Source organism: Mesoplodon densirostris, chromosome 10, assembly GCF_025265405.1.
Source record: "Mesoplodon densirostris isolate mMesDen1 chromosome 10, mMesDen1 primary haplotype, whole genome shotgun sequence".
Taxonomy (NCBI): domain Eukaryota; kingdom Metazoa; phylum Chordata; class Mammalia; order Artiodactyla; family Ziphiidae; genus Mesoplodon; species Mesoplodon densirostris.
The window spans coordinates 61,524,731-61,544,106 of record NC_082670.1 but is presented as its reverse complement, the minus strand read 5'-3'; the positions used below and the strand labels follow the sequence as shown (position 1 = coordinate 61,544,106).

General features: G+C 45.1%; 1 protein-coding gene across 1 annotated transcript in view; it reads right to left on the bottom strand.

The window, feature by feature from the left end:
- The window catches only part of CTDSPL (CTD small phosphatase like), a 129,482-nt gene extending 114,366 nt beyond the window's left edge, over window positions 1-15,116 (bottom strand). Inside the window, 3 exon segments of the mRNA XM_060108992.1 lie at window positions 14,702-14,861; window positions 14,864-14,968; window positions 14,971-15,116. Coding sequence (XP_059964975.1) covers window positions 14,702-14,861; window positions 14,864-14,968; window positions 14,971-15,012 — 307 coding nt within the window. The 5' untranslated portion in view covers window positions 15,013-15,116.
- Window positions 15,117-19,376: the final 4,260 nt, after the last annotated feature.

Sequence of the window (19,376 nt, the reverse complement as noted above, 5' to 3'; positions counted from 1 at the left end):
AGATGTAACACTTACCTGACAAAGAATTTCAAGCAGCTACAATAAAAGCAATTAGGAACACACTTAAAATAAATGAAAATAGAAAGCCTCAGCAAAGAAATAGAAGGTCTTAGTAAAGAAATACAAGACATAAAGAAAAACTGAATGGAAAATTTTAAACAAAAAAATACAAAAGGTGAAATAAAAAACTTGTGTATGGGCTCAATAGCAGAATGGAGGGGACTAAGAACAAATCAATGAACTTGAAGATAGACCAACAGAAATTACCCAATCTGAATCAACAGGGAGAAAAGGTTAAAAAAAAAAGAACAGTCAGTATTGATAAACCTGTGGGACTATAACAAAGGATCTAATATTTGTGTCATCAGAGTCCCAGAAGAAGAGGAGAAAAGGGCAGTGCTGAAAAAGCACTTCAGGAAATACTGGCTGAAAACTTCCCAAATTTGGTAAGAGACAACCTTACAAATTCAAGAACTTGAGCGAATCCCCAATAGGATAAACCTGAAGAGATCCATGCCAAGACATATCATAACTAAACTTTTGAAAACTAAGGTTGATACAAATACTTTGGAAGACAGTTTGACAGTTTCTCACAAAACAAAAAATATTCTCACCATACAGTACAGCAATAGCGCTCCTTGGTATTTACCCAAATGAGTTGAAAATGTGTGGGGTCAGCATTATGTGGGAACTCTATATTTTGTGTTCAATTTTGCTGCGAACCTAAAACTGTTCTAAAAAATAAAGCCTATTTTTAAAAAATACATGGAACTGAATGAAGATGAAAATATAATAAATCAAAATTTGTGGGATATTGCAAAAGTAGTGCTCAGAGAAAACTGTGTAGCACTAAATGCATACATTAGGGGAAAAAAAAAGCCTCAAATCAATAATCTAAGTTCCCCTCCAAGAACCTAGAAAAAGAGCAAAATAAACCCAAATCAAGCAGAAGGAAGGAAATAATATAGAAAAGAACAGAGACATTCACATAAAGATAGACAAGATGAAAAGGCAGAGGGCTATATACCAAATGAAGGAACAAGATAAAACCCCAGAAAAACAACTAAATGAAGGGGAGATAGGCAACCTTCCAGAAAAAGAATTCAGAATAATGATAGTGAAGATGATCCAGGACCTTGAAAAAGAGTGGAGGCAAAGATCGGGAAGATGCAAGAGATGTTTAACAAAGACCTAGAAGAATTAAAGAACAAACAAACAGAGATGAACAATACAATAACTGAAATGAAAACTAGACTAGAAGGAATCAACAGCAGAATAACTGAGGCAGAAGAACGGATAAGTGACCTGGAAGACAGAATGGTGGAATTCACTGCTGTGGAACAGAATAAAGAAAAAAGAATGAAAAGAAATGAAGACAGCCTAAGAGACCTCTTAGGCTGACAACATGAAATGCAACTACATTTGCATTATAGGGGTCCCAGAAGGAGAAGAGAGAGAAAGGACCTGAGAAAATATTTGAAGAGATTATAGTAGAAAACTTCCCTGACATGGGAGAGGAAATAGCCACCCAAGTCCAGGAAGCGCAGAGAGTCCCATACAGGATAAACCCAAGGAGAAACACGCTGAGACACATAGTAATCAAACTGGCAAAAATTAAAGACAAAGAAAAATTACTGAAAACAGCAAGGGAAAAACGGCAAATAACATACAAGGGAACTCCCATAAGGTTAACAGCTAATTTCTCAGCAGAAACTCTACAAGCCAGAACGGAGTGGCATGATATACTTAAAGTGATGAAAGGGAAGAACCTACAACCAAGATCACTCTACCTGGCAAGGATCTCATTCAGATTCAATGGAGAAATCAAAAGCTTTACAGACAAGCAAAAGCTAAGAGAATTCAGCACCACCAAACCAGCTCTACAACAAATGCTAAAGGAACTTCTCTAAGTGGGAAACACAAGAGAAGAAAAGGACCTACAGAAACAAACCCATTACAATGAAGAAATGGTAACAGGAACATACATCTCAATAATTACCTTAAATGTGAATGGATTAAATGCTCCAACCAAAAGACACAGGCTTGCTGAATGGATACAAAAAGAAGACCCATATATATGCCATCTACAAGAGACCCACTTCAGACCTAGGGACACATTCAGACTGAAAGTGAGGGGATGGAAAAAGATATTCCATGCAAATGGAAATCAAAAGAAAGCTGGAGGAGCAATACTCAAATCAGATAAAATAGACTTTAAAATAAAGAATGTTACAAGAGACAAGGAGGGACACTACGTAATGATCAAGGGATCAATCTAAGAAGAAGATATAACAATTATAGACATATATGTACCCAACATAGGAGCACCTCAATACATAAGGCAACTGCTAACAGCTATAAAAGAGAAAATCGACAGTAACACAATAACAGTGGGGGACTTTAACACCTCACCTACACCAATGAACAGATCATCCAAACAGAAAATTAATAAGGAAACACAAGCTTTAAATGGCACAATAGACCAGATAGATTTAATTGATATTTATAGGACACTCCATCCAAAAACAGCAGATTACACTTTCTTCTCAAGTGCACACAGAACATTCTCCAGGATAAATCACATCTTGGGTCACAAATCAAGCCTCAGTAAATTTAAGAAAATTGAGATCATATCAAGCATCTTTTCTGACCACAACGCTATGAGATTAGAAATGAATTACAGCGAGAAAAACGTAAAAAACACAAACACATGGAGGCTAAACAATACGTTACTAAATAACCAAGAGATCACTGAAGAAATCAAAGAGGAAATCAAAAAATACCTAGAGACAAATAACAATGAAAGCACGATGATCCAAAATCTATGGGATGCAGCAAAAGCAGTTCTAAGAGGGAAGTTTATAGCTACACAAGCCTACCTCGAGAAACAAGAAAAATCTCAAGTAAACAATCTAACCTTACACCTAAAGGAACTAGAGAAAGAAAAACAAACAAAACTCAAAGTTAGCAGAAGAAAAGAAATCATAAGGATCAGAGCAGAAATAAATGAAATAGAAACAAAGAAAACAATAGCAAAGATCAATAAAACTTAAAGCTGGTTCTTTGAGAAAATAAAATTGATAAACCATTAGCCAGACTCATCAAGAAAAAGAGGGAGAGGACTCAAATCAATAAAATTAGAAATGAAAAAGGAGAAATTCCAACAGACACTGCAGAAATACAAAGCATCCTAAGAGACTACTACAAGCAACTCTATGCCTAAAATGGACAACCTGGAAGAAATGGACAAATTCTTAGAAAGGTATAACCTTCCAAGACTGAACCAGGAAGAAATAGAAAATATGAAGAGACCAATCACAAGTAATGAAATTGAAACTATGATTAAAAATCTTCCAGCAAACAAAAGTCCAGGACCAGGTGGCTTTACAGGTGAATTCTATCAAACATTTAGAGAAGAGCTAACACCCATCCTTCTCAAAGTCTTCCAAATAATTTCAGAGGAAGGAACACTCCCAAACTCATTCTACGAGGCCACCATCACCCTGATACCAAAACCAGACAAAGATACTACAAAAAAAGAAAATTATAGACCAATATCACTGATGAATATAGATGCAACAATCCTCAAGAAAATACTAGCAAACAGAATCCAACAACACATTAAAAGGATCATACACCATGATCAAGTGGGATTTATCCCAGGGAGGCAAGGATTCTTCAATACACGCAAATCATCAATGTGATACACCATATTAACAAATTGAAGAATAAAAACCATATGATCATCTCAATAGATGCAGAAAAGGCTTTTGACAAAATTCAACACCCATTTATGATAAAAACTCTCCAGAAAATGGGCATAGAGGGAACCTACCTCAACATAATAAAGGCCATATACAACAAACCCACAGCAAACATCATTCTCAATGGTGAAAAACTGAAAGCATTTCCTCTAAGATCGGGAACAAGACAAGGATGTCCACTCTCGCCACTATTATTCAACATAGTTTTGGAAGTCCTAGCAACGGCAATCAGAGAAGAAAAAGAAATAAAAGGAATACAAATTGGAAAAGAAGAAGTAAAGCTGTCACTGTTTGCAGATGACATGATACTATACATAGAGAATCCTAAAGATGCCACCAGAAAACTACTAGAGCTAATCAATGAATTTGGTGAAGTTGCAGGATACAAAAGTAATGCACAGAAATCTCTTGCACTCCTATACACTAATGATGAAAATTCTGAAAGAGAAATTAAGGAAACACTCCCATTTACCACTGCAACAAAAAGAATAAAATACCTAGGAATAAACCTACGTTTATTCCTACGTAAGACAAAAGACCTGTATGCAGAAAACTATAAGACACTGATGAAAGAAATTAAAGATGATACCAACAGGTGGAGAGATATACCATGTTCTTGGATTGGAAGAATCAATATTGTGAAAATGACTATACTACCCAAAGCAATCTACAGATTCAGTGCAATCCCTATCAAATTACCAATGGCATTTTTTTACGGAACTAGAACAAAAAATCTTAAAATTTGTATGGAGACACAAAAGACCCCGAATAGACAAAGCATAGTTGAGGGAAAAAAACGGAGCTGGAGGAATCAGACTCACTGACTTCAGACTATACCATAAAGCTACAGTAATCAAGACAATATGGTACTGGCACAAAAACAGAAACATAGATCGATCAATGGAACAAGATAGAAAGCCCAGAGATAAACCCACACACCTGTGGTCAACTACTCTATGACAAAGGAGGCAAGGATATACAATGGAGAAAAGACAGTTTCTTCAGTAAGCGGTGCTGGGAAAACTGGACAGCTACATGTAAAAGAATGAAATTAGAACACCCCCTAACACCATACACAAAAATAAACTCAAAATGGATTCGAGACCTAAATGTAAGACCAGATACTATAAAACTCTTAAGAGGAAAACATTGGAAGAACACTCTTTGACATAAATCACAGAAAGATCTTTTTAGATCCACCTCCTAGAGTAATGGAAATAAAAACAAAAATAAACAAATGGGGGCTTCCCTGGTGGCTCAGTGGTTGAGAGTCTGCCTGCCGATGCAGGGGACATGGGTTCGTGCCCCGGTCCGGGAGGAACCCACATGCCGCAGAGCAGCTGGGCCCGTGAGCTATGGCTGCTGAGCCTGTGCGTCCGGAGCCTGTGCTCCGCAACGGGAGAGGCCACAGCAGTGAGAGGCCCGTGTACCGCAAAAAAATTTTTTAAATTAAAAAAATAAATAAATAAACAAATGGGACCTAATGAAACTTGAAAGCTTTTGCACAGCAAAGGAAACCATAAACAAGACGAAAAGACAACAATCAGAATGGGAGAAAATATTTGCAAATGAATCAATAGACAAAGGATTAATCTCCAAAATATATAAACAGCTCATGCAGCTCAATATTAAAAAAACAAACAACCCAATCCAAAAATGGGCAGAAGACCTAAATAGACATTTCTCCAAAGAAGACATACAGATGGCCAAGAAGCACATGAAAAGCTGCTCAACATCACTAATTATTAGAGAAATGCAAATCAAAGCTACAATGAGGTATCACGTCACACCAGTTAGAATGGGCATCATCAGAAAATCTACAAACAACAAATGCTGGGGAGGGTGTGGAGAAAAGGGAGCCCTCTTGCACTGTTGGTGGGAATGTAAATTGATACCACCACTATGGAGAATAGTATGGAGGTTCCTTAAAGAACTAAAAATAGAACTACCATATGACACAGCAAGCAATCCCACTACTGGGCATATACCCAGAGAAAACCATAATTCAAAAAGAAACATGCACCCCAATGTTCATTGCAGCACTATTTACAATAGCCAGGTCATGGAAGCAACTAAATGCCCATCGACAGACGAATGGATAAAGAAGATGTGGTACACATATACAACGGAATATACTCAGCCATAAAAAGGAACGAAATTGGGTCATTTGTAGAGACGTGAATGGATCTAGAGGCTGTCATACAGAGTGAAGTAAGTCAGAAAGAGAAAAATATCGTATGTTAATGTATATGTGTGGAACCTAGAACAATGGTACAGATGAACCAGTTTGCAGGGCAGAAACTGAGACACGGATGTAGGGGACAAACGTATGGACACCAAGCTGGGAAAGTGGCGGGGGGTGGTGGTGGTGGTGGGATGAACTGGGAGATTGGGATTGACATGTATACACTGATGTGTATAAAATTGATGACTAATAAGAACGTGCTGTATAAAAAAATAAATAAAATTAATTTTAAAAAAATTTTTAAAAAGAAAGAACAGATATCAATTAAGTTGAAAACATAAAGCAGTAGAGAAAAATCAATGAAACACAAAGCTGGTTCTTTCTAAAGATCAAGAAAATTGAGAAACCTCTATCAAGCCTGACCAAAAAATAACATGGAAGACACAAATTACCAATACTACGAATGGAACAGCGGATATTAGAAACAGCAGCCATCACTTCAGACCCTGCAAGCATCAAACAGGTAACGAGGGAAAAACAGTATGAACAACTCTACACACAAATCTGACAACTTTGATGAAATGGATTAAATCTCTAAAAACAAAAATGACACAACTTACCCAGTATGAAAGAGATAATTTGAATAGCTCTGTAACTATTAAAGAAATTGAATTTGTAATTTAAAAACTCCCCCCAAAAGAAATCTCCAGGCACAGATGATTTCACTGAAGAATGAACACCAGTGCTACACAATCTCTTCCAGAAAAGAGAAGAGAGAATACTTCCCAATTTATTTTACAAAGCTGATACCAAATCAGATAAAGACCATGCCAAAAAGGAAAACTATAGACGAATATCACTCATGAATACAGATGTAAAAATCCTCAAATATTAGCAACAGAAATATTGCTAATATTAGCAATATGAGCATTTAGAATTCACTAATATATAAGAAGAACTATATATAAAACCATGAGGTTTATTCTAGGCATGCAAGCTGTTTTGATATGTCAAAATCCATCAGTGTAATCTACCATATTAACAGACTAAAAATGAAAACTCATATGATCATATCAATTGATGCAGAAAAAGCATATGACAAAATTCAACATCCATTTCTGAAACTCCCAGAAACACTGGGATACAGGAGAACTTCCTCAACCTGATAAAGACATACAAAAAAACAACAGCTGACAATATACTTAATGGTAAAAGACTGAAATGGTTTCCCACGGGGAACAAGGCAAGGATGCACTTTCTCACAACTCTTATTCATCATACTTCTCTAAGTTCTCGTCAGTTCAATAAAGCAAGAAAAAGAAATAAAAGGCATACAAATCAGAAATGAATATAAGTGTTCTTATGTGATGACATGTTTGTCTATGTTAAAAGCCCCAAGAAGTATACAGAGCCTCTTATAACTAATAAGTGAGCTGAGCAATCACAGGATACAAGGAAAACATACAAAAATCAATTGTATTTCTATACACTAGCACTGAACACGTGAACACCAAAATTAAAAATATAATAAAATAACTTAAAAAAGGAGAAATACTGAGATGTATATCTAACAAAAACATTAATAGGACCTGTATGCTGAAAACTATTTAACTCTGATGAAAGAATCAAAGAATATCTAAATAAATGAAAAGACATACCGTGGTCATGAACTGGAAGACTCAACATAGTAAAGATGTCAATTCTCCCCAAATTGACACACAGGTTTAATTCAATTCCTATCAAATCTCAGCAAGTTTTTTTTTAGTAGATATAGACAAGATTATTGTAGAATATATATAGAAAGACAAAGGAACTAGAACAGCTAAAACAATTTTGAAAAAGAACAAAATTTGGAGGAATCAGGCTACCTTATCTCAAGACTTAATATATAGCTACAGTAATCAAGACTGTGATACAGGCAGAGGGATAGACACATAAATCAGTGGAACAAAATAAAAAACTCAGAAAGAGACCTACACAAATATGATGCACTGATTTTTGACAGAGATGGAAAAGAAGTGCAAAAGCAGAAGGAAAGCCTTTCCAACAAATGTGGCTAAAGTAATTCGACACCCAGAGACAAAAAGTGAATCTAAGTCAATCACCTTATAAAAATTAAATAAGAATAGATAATGGTATTAAATGTAAAATGTAAAACTACAAAACTTTTAGGAAAAGCATATGAGAAAATCTTTGGGATCTAGTGCTAGATAAAAAGAGTTCTTAGAGTTGACCTCAAAAGCACAATCAATAGAAGGAAAAACTGATATATTGTACTTTTTGTACTTTTGTTCTGTAAAAGTCTGTGTTAGGATGAAAATACAAGCTAAAGATAAGGAGAAAATATTTGCAAACCACATATCTGACGAAAGACTAATATCTAGAATATGAAAAGAATTCTTAAAACTCAACAGTAAAAAAAAAATCCAGTTAGAGCACAGACAAAAGACACGAAGGGACATCCCATCAGAGAAAATATACAGAAGGAAAAGAGCACATGAAAAGACATTCAACAGCATTAGCCTTCAGGGAAATGCAAATAAAACCACAATGAAATACCACTACATGCTTATCAGAATGGCTAATATAAAAAAGTGACATCAAATGCTGGCGAGGATGTGGTTCTCCACATTGGATCATTCACACATTGTTGGTGAGACTGTAAACTGGTACATTTAATCTGGAAAACAGTTTGGCAGTTTCTTTAAAAAGTAAATATGCAACTACCATATGACCCAGCAATTGCGTGCCTGGGTATTTATCCTGGAGAAACGAAGACTTATGTCTACCCAAAAACCTGTCCACTAATGTTTATAGCAGCTTTATTTGTAATAGCCCAAACCCAGAAACGATCAGATGTTCTTCAAAGAGTAAATGGTTAAACAAACTGTAGTATATCCATGTCATGGAAAACTACTCAGCAATAAAGAAGAATAAAATATTGATACAAGCAACAACCTGGCTGAAAATCCAGAGAATTATGCTGAATGAAAAAAGTCAATTCCAAAAGAGCACATATTGTTTGACTCTATTTATATACATTTATATATTTTATTTATTTTTTTACATTTTATTTATTTATTTTTGGCTGCGTTGGGTTTTCATTGCTGCACGTGGGCTTTCTCTAGTTGCATTGAGTGGGGGCTACTCTTCCTTGAGGTGCATGGGCTCCTCATTGCGGTGGCTTCTCTTGTTGCAGAGCATGGGCTCTAGGCGTGTGGACTTCAGTAGCTGTGGCCCACAAGCTCGGTAGTTGTGGCTCACAGGCTCTAGAGCACAGGCTCAGTAGTTGTGGCGCATGGGCTTAGCTGCTCTGTGGCATGTGGGATCTTCCCGGGCCAGGGCTTGAACCTGTGTCCCCTGCATTGGCAGGCGGATTCTTAACCACTGTGCCACCAGGGAAGCCCCTATACATTTATATAAAGTGAGAAAATTTCAGAAATGAAGAACAGACTAGTGGTTGCCAATGGGCTGAGAAGGGGTGAGGATGGGAGGGAAGTAGATATGGTTATAAAATGGCCCCATGAGGGATCTTCCAGGTGATGGAATTTTTCTGTATCCTGACTACACCAGTGATTTTGTACTAAGGTTTTGCAAGATGCTAATATGGGCAGGAACCAGGTGGCGGGGTGGGGCGGGGGGAGGTCAGGAGATCTCTGTGTGATTTCTTACAACTGCATGTAAATGCACAGTTATCTCCAAATAAAAAGTTTATTATTAAAAAGCTAATCAAACTGAATCTACTTCAAATGTGTTCCGGCATCTGAAATAACTATCGCTTCCAAGAATCTTCTCCTTGCTATAATTTTGTTAGCAGCCCAAAGGTTAAAGGTTTCTGAGTTCAGCTTAAGGGTTGCAAACATTTGGGGGAAGTATACCTAGCATTTTAGGCCAAAACTCTGCCAAAACAAACTTGCCTGCAGAAATCCCATCAAGCGACATGTATTAGCTTACAAAAATTTCTTTTCTTTTTTTTAGTTAAAAAAATTCTTCCAGGGGATTCCCTGGTGGCGCAGTGGTTGAGAGTCTGCCTGCCGATGCAGGGGGCACGGGTTCGTGCCCCGGTCCGGGAAGATCCCACATGCCGCGGAGCGGCTGGGCCCGTGAGCCATGGCCGCTGAGCCTGCGCGTCTGGAGCACTCCTCAACGGGAGGGGCCACAACAGTAAGAGGCCCGCATACAGCAAAAAAAAAAAAAAAAAAAAAAAACTTCTGTAAAGCACAAGTACATTTTCATTAATATTTAAACAAAAAGGCAAAGTTCCCTCGCTTCCCATCCCAGTCTTTTCCCCAGGGAAGTACTGTCTGTTTGAAGTATTTCCTTCAGATTTTTTTCAGATTATTTTTTGTGCATTTCTAGACATATGTACAGTTTTATGTGTGTGTCTGATTTTTTTTTAAAATAGAGACAGGATCACAATGTTTATATTGTTCTTCAAATTCCTTTTTCCCCCTGCTTCAAAATGTCTTGGAAATTTGCAGGTTAGTATGTTTAGATCTATGTTTACTCATTCTTTTCAAGTACCTTGCAGTATTCTATGGAATTGATGTACCATAGTCTAATCCTTTGACACTTAGGATGTTTCCAGTTTTTGCTATTGCAAGCAATGTAGCCATTGGTGAAAATCCTTGTGCTGTTTCTTGGAGCACATATGAGGCTATTTCTCTAGGAGAGAAATCCAGAAGTAGACCGGGGCTTTGCAGGTGTGGTCAAAACTGTTTGATTGGCTGAACCAACACCTGTTCCCACCTATTGCCAATCATCTTCTCCTCTCCCACCTCCAAAACAAAGGCTTGACTGACTACATGACCAGTTCTGGCCAATTACACATCAGCAAAAGTTTCCTGGGCCGTCCCTAGGAGTGTTTCTGCTTTCTGAGTAAAAGGGCTGGACATGACTGGCACTGTCCCTTTTTCCTGCCCTGAAGGTGGCTGTGGTGTTTGGAGGGGTGGCAGCCATGTTACAACATGTAGAAAAGTCAAGGGAATCACAGTGATGTCAGCCCTGATACTAATGAGTTGCTCAACCAAAGCCAGCCAGCAGTTACCTCCAGACTGCTTGCTATGTGACAAGAATAAACTCCTATCAGGTTAGGTCTGGTTTTCTGTTACTTGCAGCCAAATGTGTTCCTAAATGAGTCAGTACTAAATTACTGTCTAAAAAGTCCGTATTCTATTCTCTCACAAAAGACTACAAAGGTATTCCTTTCCAAAACTTTTGTTTACTTTGAATGTTGTCAGTCATTTAAATATTTAACCTAGCTGATGCATGAAAAAATTTCACAGGAAGTAAAGTGTCATTTCATACACTTACTGGACATTCAAATTTCCTCTTCTATGATTTTTCTTGTTGATATCTCTTGACCACTTTTCTACTCTATTGTTTGACTTTTTCATATTGATTTGTAAGAATAAATTTCCAGATAGCAAAGCAGGCTGAGCTAAACTCACAGGGCAAACTGTCTCTGCATCTTTATACTATCAGTCAAGTCAAATACGATTACAAAAAAAATCTTCGGTGACAGGCCACACCTCTGACAGGGAGAGTCCTCTCCCAGTGGTGCACCACCACGTGGCAAAGTGTCAAAAAGTAATTCAACTCATGCAAACTGCCCCCACCCCCGCCCAAGCCCATGCTTACTACTTTCTCTGCAAACCTAAACCTAAAGAAAGGTTTATGGGATAGTGACACACTGGTGAACCAGGCAGAGTCTTTAACATACCTCATCTCATTTAACCCCCAAATCAAACCCAAAAGGCAGTCATTATTATTCCTATTTTAAGAACAAATGATAACAGTAAACTTTTAAAACCAAGCATTTCTTTCCCATCACAAAAACTTACAACATTCCAGGCCCCATAATAAAAACCAAAATGATTAAGTATTTACCTAAAACTCAAATGATATAAAATGCATTGTGCCTGTTTTGTCTCCAATAAATTGTTTTTTTTTTTTTTCGGTATGCGGGCCTCTCACTGCTGTGGCCTCTCCCGTTGCGGAGCACAGGCTCCGGACGCGCAGGCCCAGCGGCCATGGCTCACGGGCCCAGCCGCTCCGCGGCATACGGGATCCTCCCAGACCGGGGCACGAACCCGCATCCCCTGCATCGGCAGGCGGACTCTCAACCACTGCGCCACCAGGGAGGCCCTAAATTGTTTTTTTTATTACAGTCCTGAGATCTTAAGCTATATCTCATCTACTGTGTATACCAAATGGAAGACACCTTATAAATACCATATTTTATTAAAAATTAAAATTGGCAATTAAAAAGAAATAAAAATAAAATACATTGTGCCTATCTAAATATATCAACATGCTTAAGCAAGAAACATTGCTAAACCTGTTTAGTGGTTTATGAATCTGAAGAAGCTATTCCAAAGCTTGGTTCTAAAGTTTATTGCCACACTATAGTTAGCCAAAATTATTTCCAGCTTTTAAAGTGAAAAACTAAACTGAGTAGGATTTTAATGCTTCAACAAGAAGCATCTACTAGCTAGCCACCCCATCCCAGAGCGGCAGGTAAGGAATTCCTCTAATCAGTTACCAACCAACCAATCTGACACTAGAAAACAAACAAAATAAACAGTTAAAGATAATAAAAGATTGTCATGGAGAGCAATGTAAACGAGTTGAATAAAAAAAGCACCATCCTTGAGTATTTGTACATGGTTTGGATTTTGGATAACTGACTCCACTTTAGAAGCTTAGCAGCTAGAGGAAAAGAGAAAGCTGGGGAAGCGCCTGCTCCTGGAACCAGGTGGGGAGCAGCAGGAAGGCTGAAGCCTTGACAAATATTTCCTTGCTTTCCACCACCCCTCTCCTCTCAAGAGCTGTGGATTCTCTCTGGCAAAGCATCACACAAAGCACTCAATCCACAGTGGGAGAGAAGCAGAGGCATCAAATCTCCTTGATGCCTCCAACCAAAACGTCCCTGAGGGGACATGCCCAGCCCAGAGCCAGCAGGCCAGGGCCCCAAGAACTAACAGCCCCAGCGGCAGGAAGGCCAGACCAACCAAGGTGCTGCCCACTTGGGCCCCAGAGAGACATGAAGATTCATCTGGAGCATCCTTTGGCAGAGTTTTTTATAGCCCATTTGTAAGGCACAGGAAAATGCCTGGGGGAGTCTGATTTCTAATTTTACGTAAAAGAAAACAAGTCCACAGACACACAGTGTTTATGGTCTATGAAAGTGCAAATGGGTTGACAAATCCCCAATCTCAGGGTGCCTCTGGTGGTTTCTTGCATTTTCCTGATGGGCTTGCTCAGCCGTTCCTGCTTGGGGAGAGGCAATGGGGTGTTCTCCCCACCCCCACGCCACTGCTCAGGAGGGCTGCACACCTCACCCGACTGGCACAAGAGTAATAACACATGGAAGGAAATCTGACTCTGTCAAAGTCAAAGGCCAGGCCTGGAGAGGGGAGGGGCGTGTCCTGGTGGGCTGCTCCTGACCTGGGTCCAGGTATTTGCCCTGCGCATAACAGGAAGCTTTAGTCACCAGAACAAAACAAGCCAGATTCCTTGGGCCTTCGAAACTGTCCAAGCCTCAGGCCATCTCACTAAAGTGACAGTAAGCAGGGCACATGAGAGAGGGGGACAACAGGTCTACAAGAGGGGCAGGGACACAAAGGAAAAGAGCAAAAAAGATAACAGAAGTGGGTGACGGGGCCAAAATGTGCTGAAATCAGACCAGGTGCTGCAGCACAGTGCCGACTCTCCGGGAAGGGATACACCTGGCCCCCAAGGGCTCCTCCAGTGCCCATTAGAGCTGGGCCCTAAAAGGACCCAGGGAGGACCAGGCCTTGCAGATGCGCCCAGCAGCCTGGTGTTACTGAGACGGCAGAGTCAAGGAGGGCGGATGGCTCAGCAATGCTCTCCCCGACCCCCTACCCGACTTGTGCAACCAACTAAACGCACGGCACACAGCCTCACTGTCGGGTGTGCACGCTGCACACACAGGCTCACGGTCAGGCACAGCACACACAGCCTTCTTAGGTGTGAGTGCACACACACATACACCCTCCCAGTTGACGGACACAACATATTCAACCTGCCAGTTGGGTGCTGTAGGCACACAATCATCTGCACACACAAACTCTATCAGGAGTGAACATATACAAACTCTCAGGCTCAGGCTCTTTTGGGCACGCACACATACATTCCACAACCTCCTAGTCAGGTACACAGAAACCTCTACATAAGGTACACACCCGCACTCACAGCCTGTCAGGAAAACCCGAGCGCACCACCTCTGTTAGGTGCACACACACACCTTTACCGTCTCTCAGTTGGTGTGTGCACACCCACAACATGCAAGTGCGCACACACACACATAATCCGATAGACACATACACACACTCCCAACGTGTCGGGTGCACGACACTCACAACTTCTCCGTTAAGTGCACACACACCTTTCCAACGTCTGACTCCTGCACACACAGGGCACACACACTTCCAACCTGCCAGGAACACACACGCGCGCTCACAACTTCTCCGTCGGCGTGAGCGCACACACAAACTCCCGGCCCGCAGGGTCGGCCCCACATTGCCACCCACCCGGGAGAGGCGCACGCCCCCTCCCGCGCCCCGGGCTGCGCGGGCACACTCCCCCTCCCGCCGGCACCCGCACTCCGGCCTCCCTGCAGCACACCCCGCACACACGCACCCCTCCCCCAGCCCGCGCCCGGCAGCCAACTCCGGCCGCACGGGGAGTGCCCACGCCCCCAGCCCGCCCCGCCCGCGCCCCTCCTCACCTTTCTCGCCGGCGCCCGGGGCCCGGCCCTCGTCCTCCTTGGGGTTGGTCACCTGGGTGATGATGGCCGGGCCGTCCATGGGTGCGCGGCACGGCGGCAGCCCGCCGGCCCGGCCCCCCGGCAGCCAGGCGCACGAGCGCGCGGCGCGGGGGGCGCGCGGGGCCGCGGGCCGGGGGGGCGCTCGCCGCCGCCGCCGCCTGGGCGCGCCCGCCGCCCGGCCCCGCTCTCTGGGAGAGGCGGCCCGGGCCCGCGCCCCCGCTCCCGCCGCCGCCGCCGCCGCTGGGCTGGAGCGGCCGCCGCCTCGTCACCATGAACCCCGGAGCCGCGCCCGGGAGAGCCGCGCACGGGGAGGCGGAGCGGGAGGCCGGGCGCCGCGGGAAGCGGGAGCGGGCGAGGGGGAAGGAGCGAGCCAGGAGCGAGGGCGGGCGGGCGGGAGAGAGGGAGGGAACGAGGGAGGGAACGAGGGAAAGCGGGAGGGCGGGCGGGTGGGTGTGTCTCGGCCCGAGGACCTGCCTCCGCCGCCGTCGCCGCCGCCGCCGCCGCTGCCCGCCGGCCCCGGGGGGAGAGGGATGCGGGGTGAGGCCGAGGCGGTGAGTGGAGGGCGGGCGGGGGTCTTGGGCAGACGAGTGGGGTGAGGGGCTTGGGGTGGAGGGGATTCCAGAGGGATCCTGGCGGTAGATAAGAGGGCCGGGGTGTGTGGGGGTGTCAGGGGTTCTGGGAAAATGAGTGGGGTGAGCGGCCTGGGGTGCGAGGGCCGTGAGGAGGAGTCTGGCAGATGAGTGGGCTAAGGGGCGTGGGGGGCTAGGCAGGGGCCTGCGGGGGTGCGGGTAGGGCTCGGAGGGGTGTTCGGAGTGGGACCTCGGGGGCCCGAGAAGGGATCGCATGGATGCGAGAGTGAGGAGGACCCTGGGAGAGATGTTTACCAGGAGGGGGCAGGAAGAGTAGGAGGCAGATGTGAGGTAAGGGGAGGAGGGTCCCGAGAGGGTGTCTTGGGGGAGGTGCTGGGTGAGGGGCATCCCGGCGCGGGAAGCGAGGGGCCAGGGACTTGGGCGCGGAGGGCAGCGGTTTGCGGAGGTAGAGGCTGCTAAGAGAGGTCCCTTACACCGAGGCGGCCCGCGGAGGGGTCCGGGGCGCTGGTGCGAGGAAGAATCCCTGAGTGAGAGGAAGGTTCGGAGGGACCCGAGGGTGCGCCGGTCAACGGAGGGGTCCCAGAGTGTGGGGAATCCTGAAGGGTCCGGACATGCGGGACCCGAGAGTGACCAGGGTGGGGGGAGGAGGAGTCTGCGGACGGAGCTGGAGGCTCCAGGCGGGGGATGCTTGCAGAACCGGTTTCAGCATTGGACCCTAGAGCCCGCGTGCTGGACGGTGGGTCCTCGAGGACCAACCTCATGGCACGTGGGGGGTGTAGGCGTCGAGCGGGGCCTGGGCAGTGGGCATTTCCGGGTGCTGTTCCAGTAAGGGGCCCGGCCGGGATAGCGGGTCGAAGGCTGAGGAGAGGAAGGGGCCTGTGGCGGCCCGAGCTGAGCAATGACTGTGCTTCTGAAGAGCAGCCAGCCACTGTCAGGTCTGGAGCGAGGGCAAGGGCGAGGGCAAGAGCGCGAGCAAGACGGGAAAGTGCCCCCTCACCCTTGGTGTGTCTGGGCCCTTTCGCGCCCGCGCCTTCTCTTTCCAACTTGGAAGCCGCACTGGCAGCCCGGTAAGCAAGGGGGCCGGGCAGTGCCACAGGGGGGCGGATCTGGGGGCGGGAGGGGAGCACTCGCGCGCGCTCTCCACCAATCAGGAGGATCTGGGCGGGCCTGCGGAGCGTGACGTAGGTGGGCAAGGCTGAGTGGGCGGACTGCTGCTTGGAGCGCCCTGCCTCCCTGCGCCCGGTTGCGCGCGCACTTCAGGCGTTATAGGCACGTCCATCCCTGTCGTGGCTGAAAGGAAACCAGGCCTTTAGGACTTTTCTCACTCCCTAACCCCTGGAACCCGGAGCTGGTTGCCGCGAGGTCACGTGCTCACCGGGAGAAGCAAGGAGACTCTCCAAAGTTTTCATGTACACTTCCGGAAGCGCCTCTGGCGAAGGGCAGCCAGCAGACCTAACGGTGTCTGCACGGGGTGGAGCCCAGTGAGGGTTCCTGTCTGGGAGACAGTCAGGGGACAGGGCTCCTGTGGCAGGTGGGAAAACATTTCAGGGGAACTGCTCTAAAAGGTAGTTAGGCAAGCTGTAGGGGTTTTGCCCCCAAATCCAGGACCTCAAGTGACATCCTGGCTTTGAGCTTGTGCGTGGGTCCTGGTGCCCGCTGCCTTGGCGTGCGCTCATGTGTGAGTAGCTGCTCTTCTGTTGGCTCCTTTGGGACCATAGTGATTTCCTGGGGCAGCTGAGCCAAGAAGGTTGAAGCGAGGTGCCCTTTTGGTTAGGAAGGTGTAAGTAGCCCAGGTTCCAGCGTATGCCCAGCCTAACCCTCCCAAGTGCAGAGCAGATTAGGGCACCCAGGACTTCCCTTGTCCCCATTTCTAATGCCTTTTGCATTTTTTCAGAGGCTATGGCTGGCCCAGGGGCTGGCAAATTAAAATGTTCTCTGAATTCAGAAAAGGGAACCCTCCTGCACTGTTGGCGGGAATGTAAAATGGTGTAGCCACTATGGAGAAGAGTATGGGGGTTCCTCAAAAAAACTAGAGTTGCCATATGATCCGGCAATCCCACCCCGGGCATATATCCAGACAAAACTATAATTTGAAAAGATACATGCCCACAGTCTGTGGCATGACATGTTTCACAGGCAGGTCTGGTGACATCTTGGCACACACAGGAACAAGCTCATTCGTACACAGGCTCAAATGCATGCCAGGACACAGGGCGCACCCGTGACAAGGTTGTCTCTGCCCAGGCTGGTTTGTCCCACCTTGGCACTGCCCTCCCTTGCCCTCTGGCCTTCCCTAGCCCAGAAGTTCCCCTGGAACCCTGGTCCTCTGCCCTCCTGGTCCTGGATCATCCCTCATGCACATGAACACAAGTGAGAGCAAGGGAGCGTCTGCAGGCAATTTCTATTTTTTGCACAGACTTCCCCAGAGACCTGGGGAGAGAGAGGGCTGGGCTGTCTCCTTTGGAACTGGAGGAGTGGAGAATACAGGGAGGAAAAAACAAGATCTCAGTAAATCAGCCCGTCTCCTGACTCCACTCTCCCTCTCTACCCCTTTCTTCCCTCCCCCAAGCCTCCCCACCTTAGTTCCCTACCCCCGCACGCTCGGGCGCATCTGCCTCACCTTGTCCTCCTGCACCGCTGCCCCCGAAGCACCGCTGAAGTTTCACCCCAGGTAACCACCACCGACTACCCAGTCTTGTGCTCCACACCTGAGTGCTGGGCTGGGGTAGGTGGAGAAAGGGGGCAGCGTGTGGGGACCGGGGCTGAGGAGGCCCTGCCTCTGCTGAAAGAGGCCATGGGCAAGTGCTCCCTCTCTCTGGGCCTCCCCTTTACAGGCAGGAACACGCAGATGACGGTCTGTTGCCAGAAGGCTCTGGAATGAGTACAAACCAGAAGGGGGCACCTGTCCGAGTCTGAGCTTGAAGCTGGGACCAAGGAAGTGAAATTTCTGGACACTTTTGGATGATTAAAATTATTTTTAAAATAGTAAAAGTAAAATATTTTGGAGAAATGAAGACGATACTAGCCACCCACATGGATTTGTCCAGACCTTGAGTGTTCACAAAGCTCTTTAACATTTTCTGTCTCTGTGAGTCCCACGATGAAGGCGGGTGGGTGTCCCCCATCCTGCTTGCTTACTGTATGCCAAGCTCTGGCTGGGTACCATGTGCCTCCAAGGGTGAGAGGCTCCCTTGGCTGCAAGGAATGGAGACTGTCTTAGGGAAGGATTAGCACGGGGGGTCTCAGAGCAGGGCTCTCTGCCCCATCCAAGACCGCATAGGAGCCCAGCTCAGACCCTGGAGAAACCCACCATCTGAAGGCCTCAGGAATGATGAGGTCCTACTACTGACCTCAGGAAACTGGATCATTCAGGACCAGGGCCACTCTAGCCCAGCACTCCTATTATTCCAGAATAAGTCATGTGTCGTGAATGAGACTCTCTTAGGGTCTAACCACTTGTCTCCTGCTAGCAACTCACTCATTTCCCTTTTCTTTTTCTTTTTCTTTTTCATTTTTTGTGGCCATGCTGCACGGCTTGCTGGATCTCAGTTCCCCTACCAGGGATTGAACCAGAGCCATGTCAGTGAAAGCGCCAAATCCTAACCACTAGACCACTAGGGAACTCCTGACTCATTTTCATAAGTCCCAGTTTAAATTCTGGAGAGAGAATTTGTTCGGCTTAGTTCATTACCATTGTTCAAGTTACTATAGTTGTATAAAAATTACTCTAAAACTTAGTGACTTAAAAAATATTTCTATGCATACAACTTACAATTTGGGCAGGACTTGACACGTGTAGCTCATCTCTGCTTTACATGGTGTCACCTGGGCTGCTTGAAGGCTGGGGGCCAGAATCATCTGAAGGCTCACTTTCTCACATTGCAATTGATGCCAGCTGTAAGGCTGAGCCCTTTGGGCTCTTGGCTGGAAAACCTACAAATGGTTGTATTAGCCATGCCTTTTATTTACTATACTCTGATGTTTTGACATCTTGGGGCCTTGCTGACTCTAGAGCGACTGCCCATCCCAGGGCTACATCATTCCTA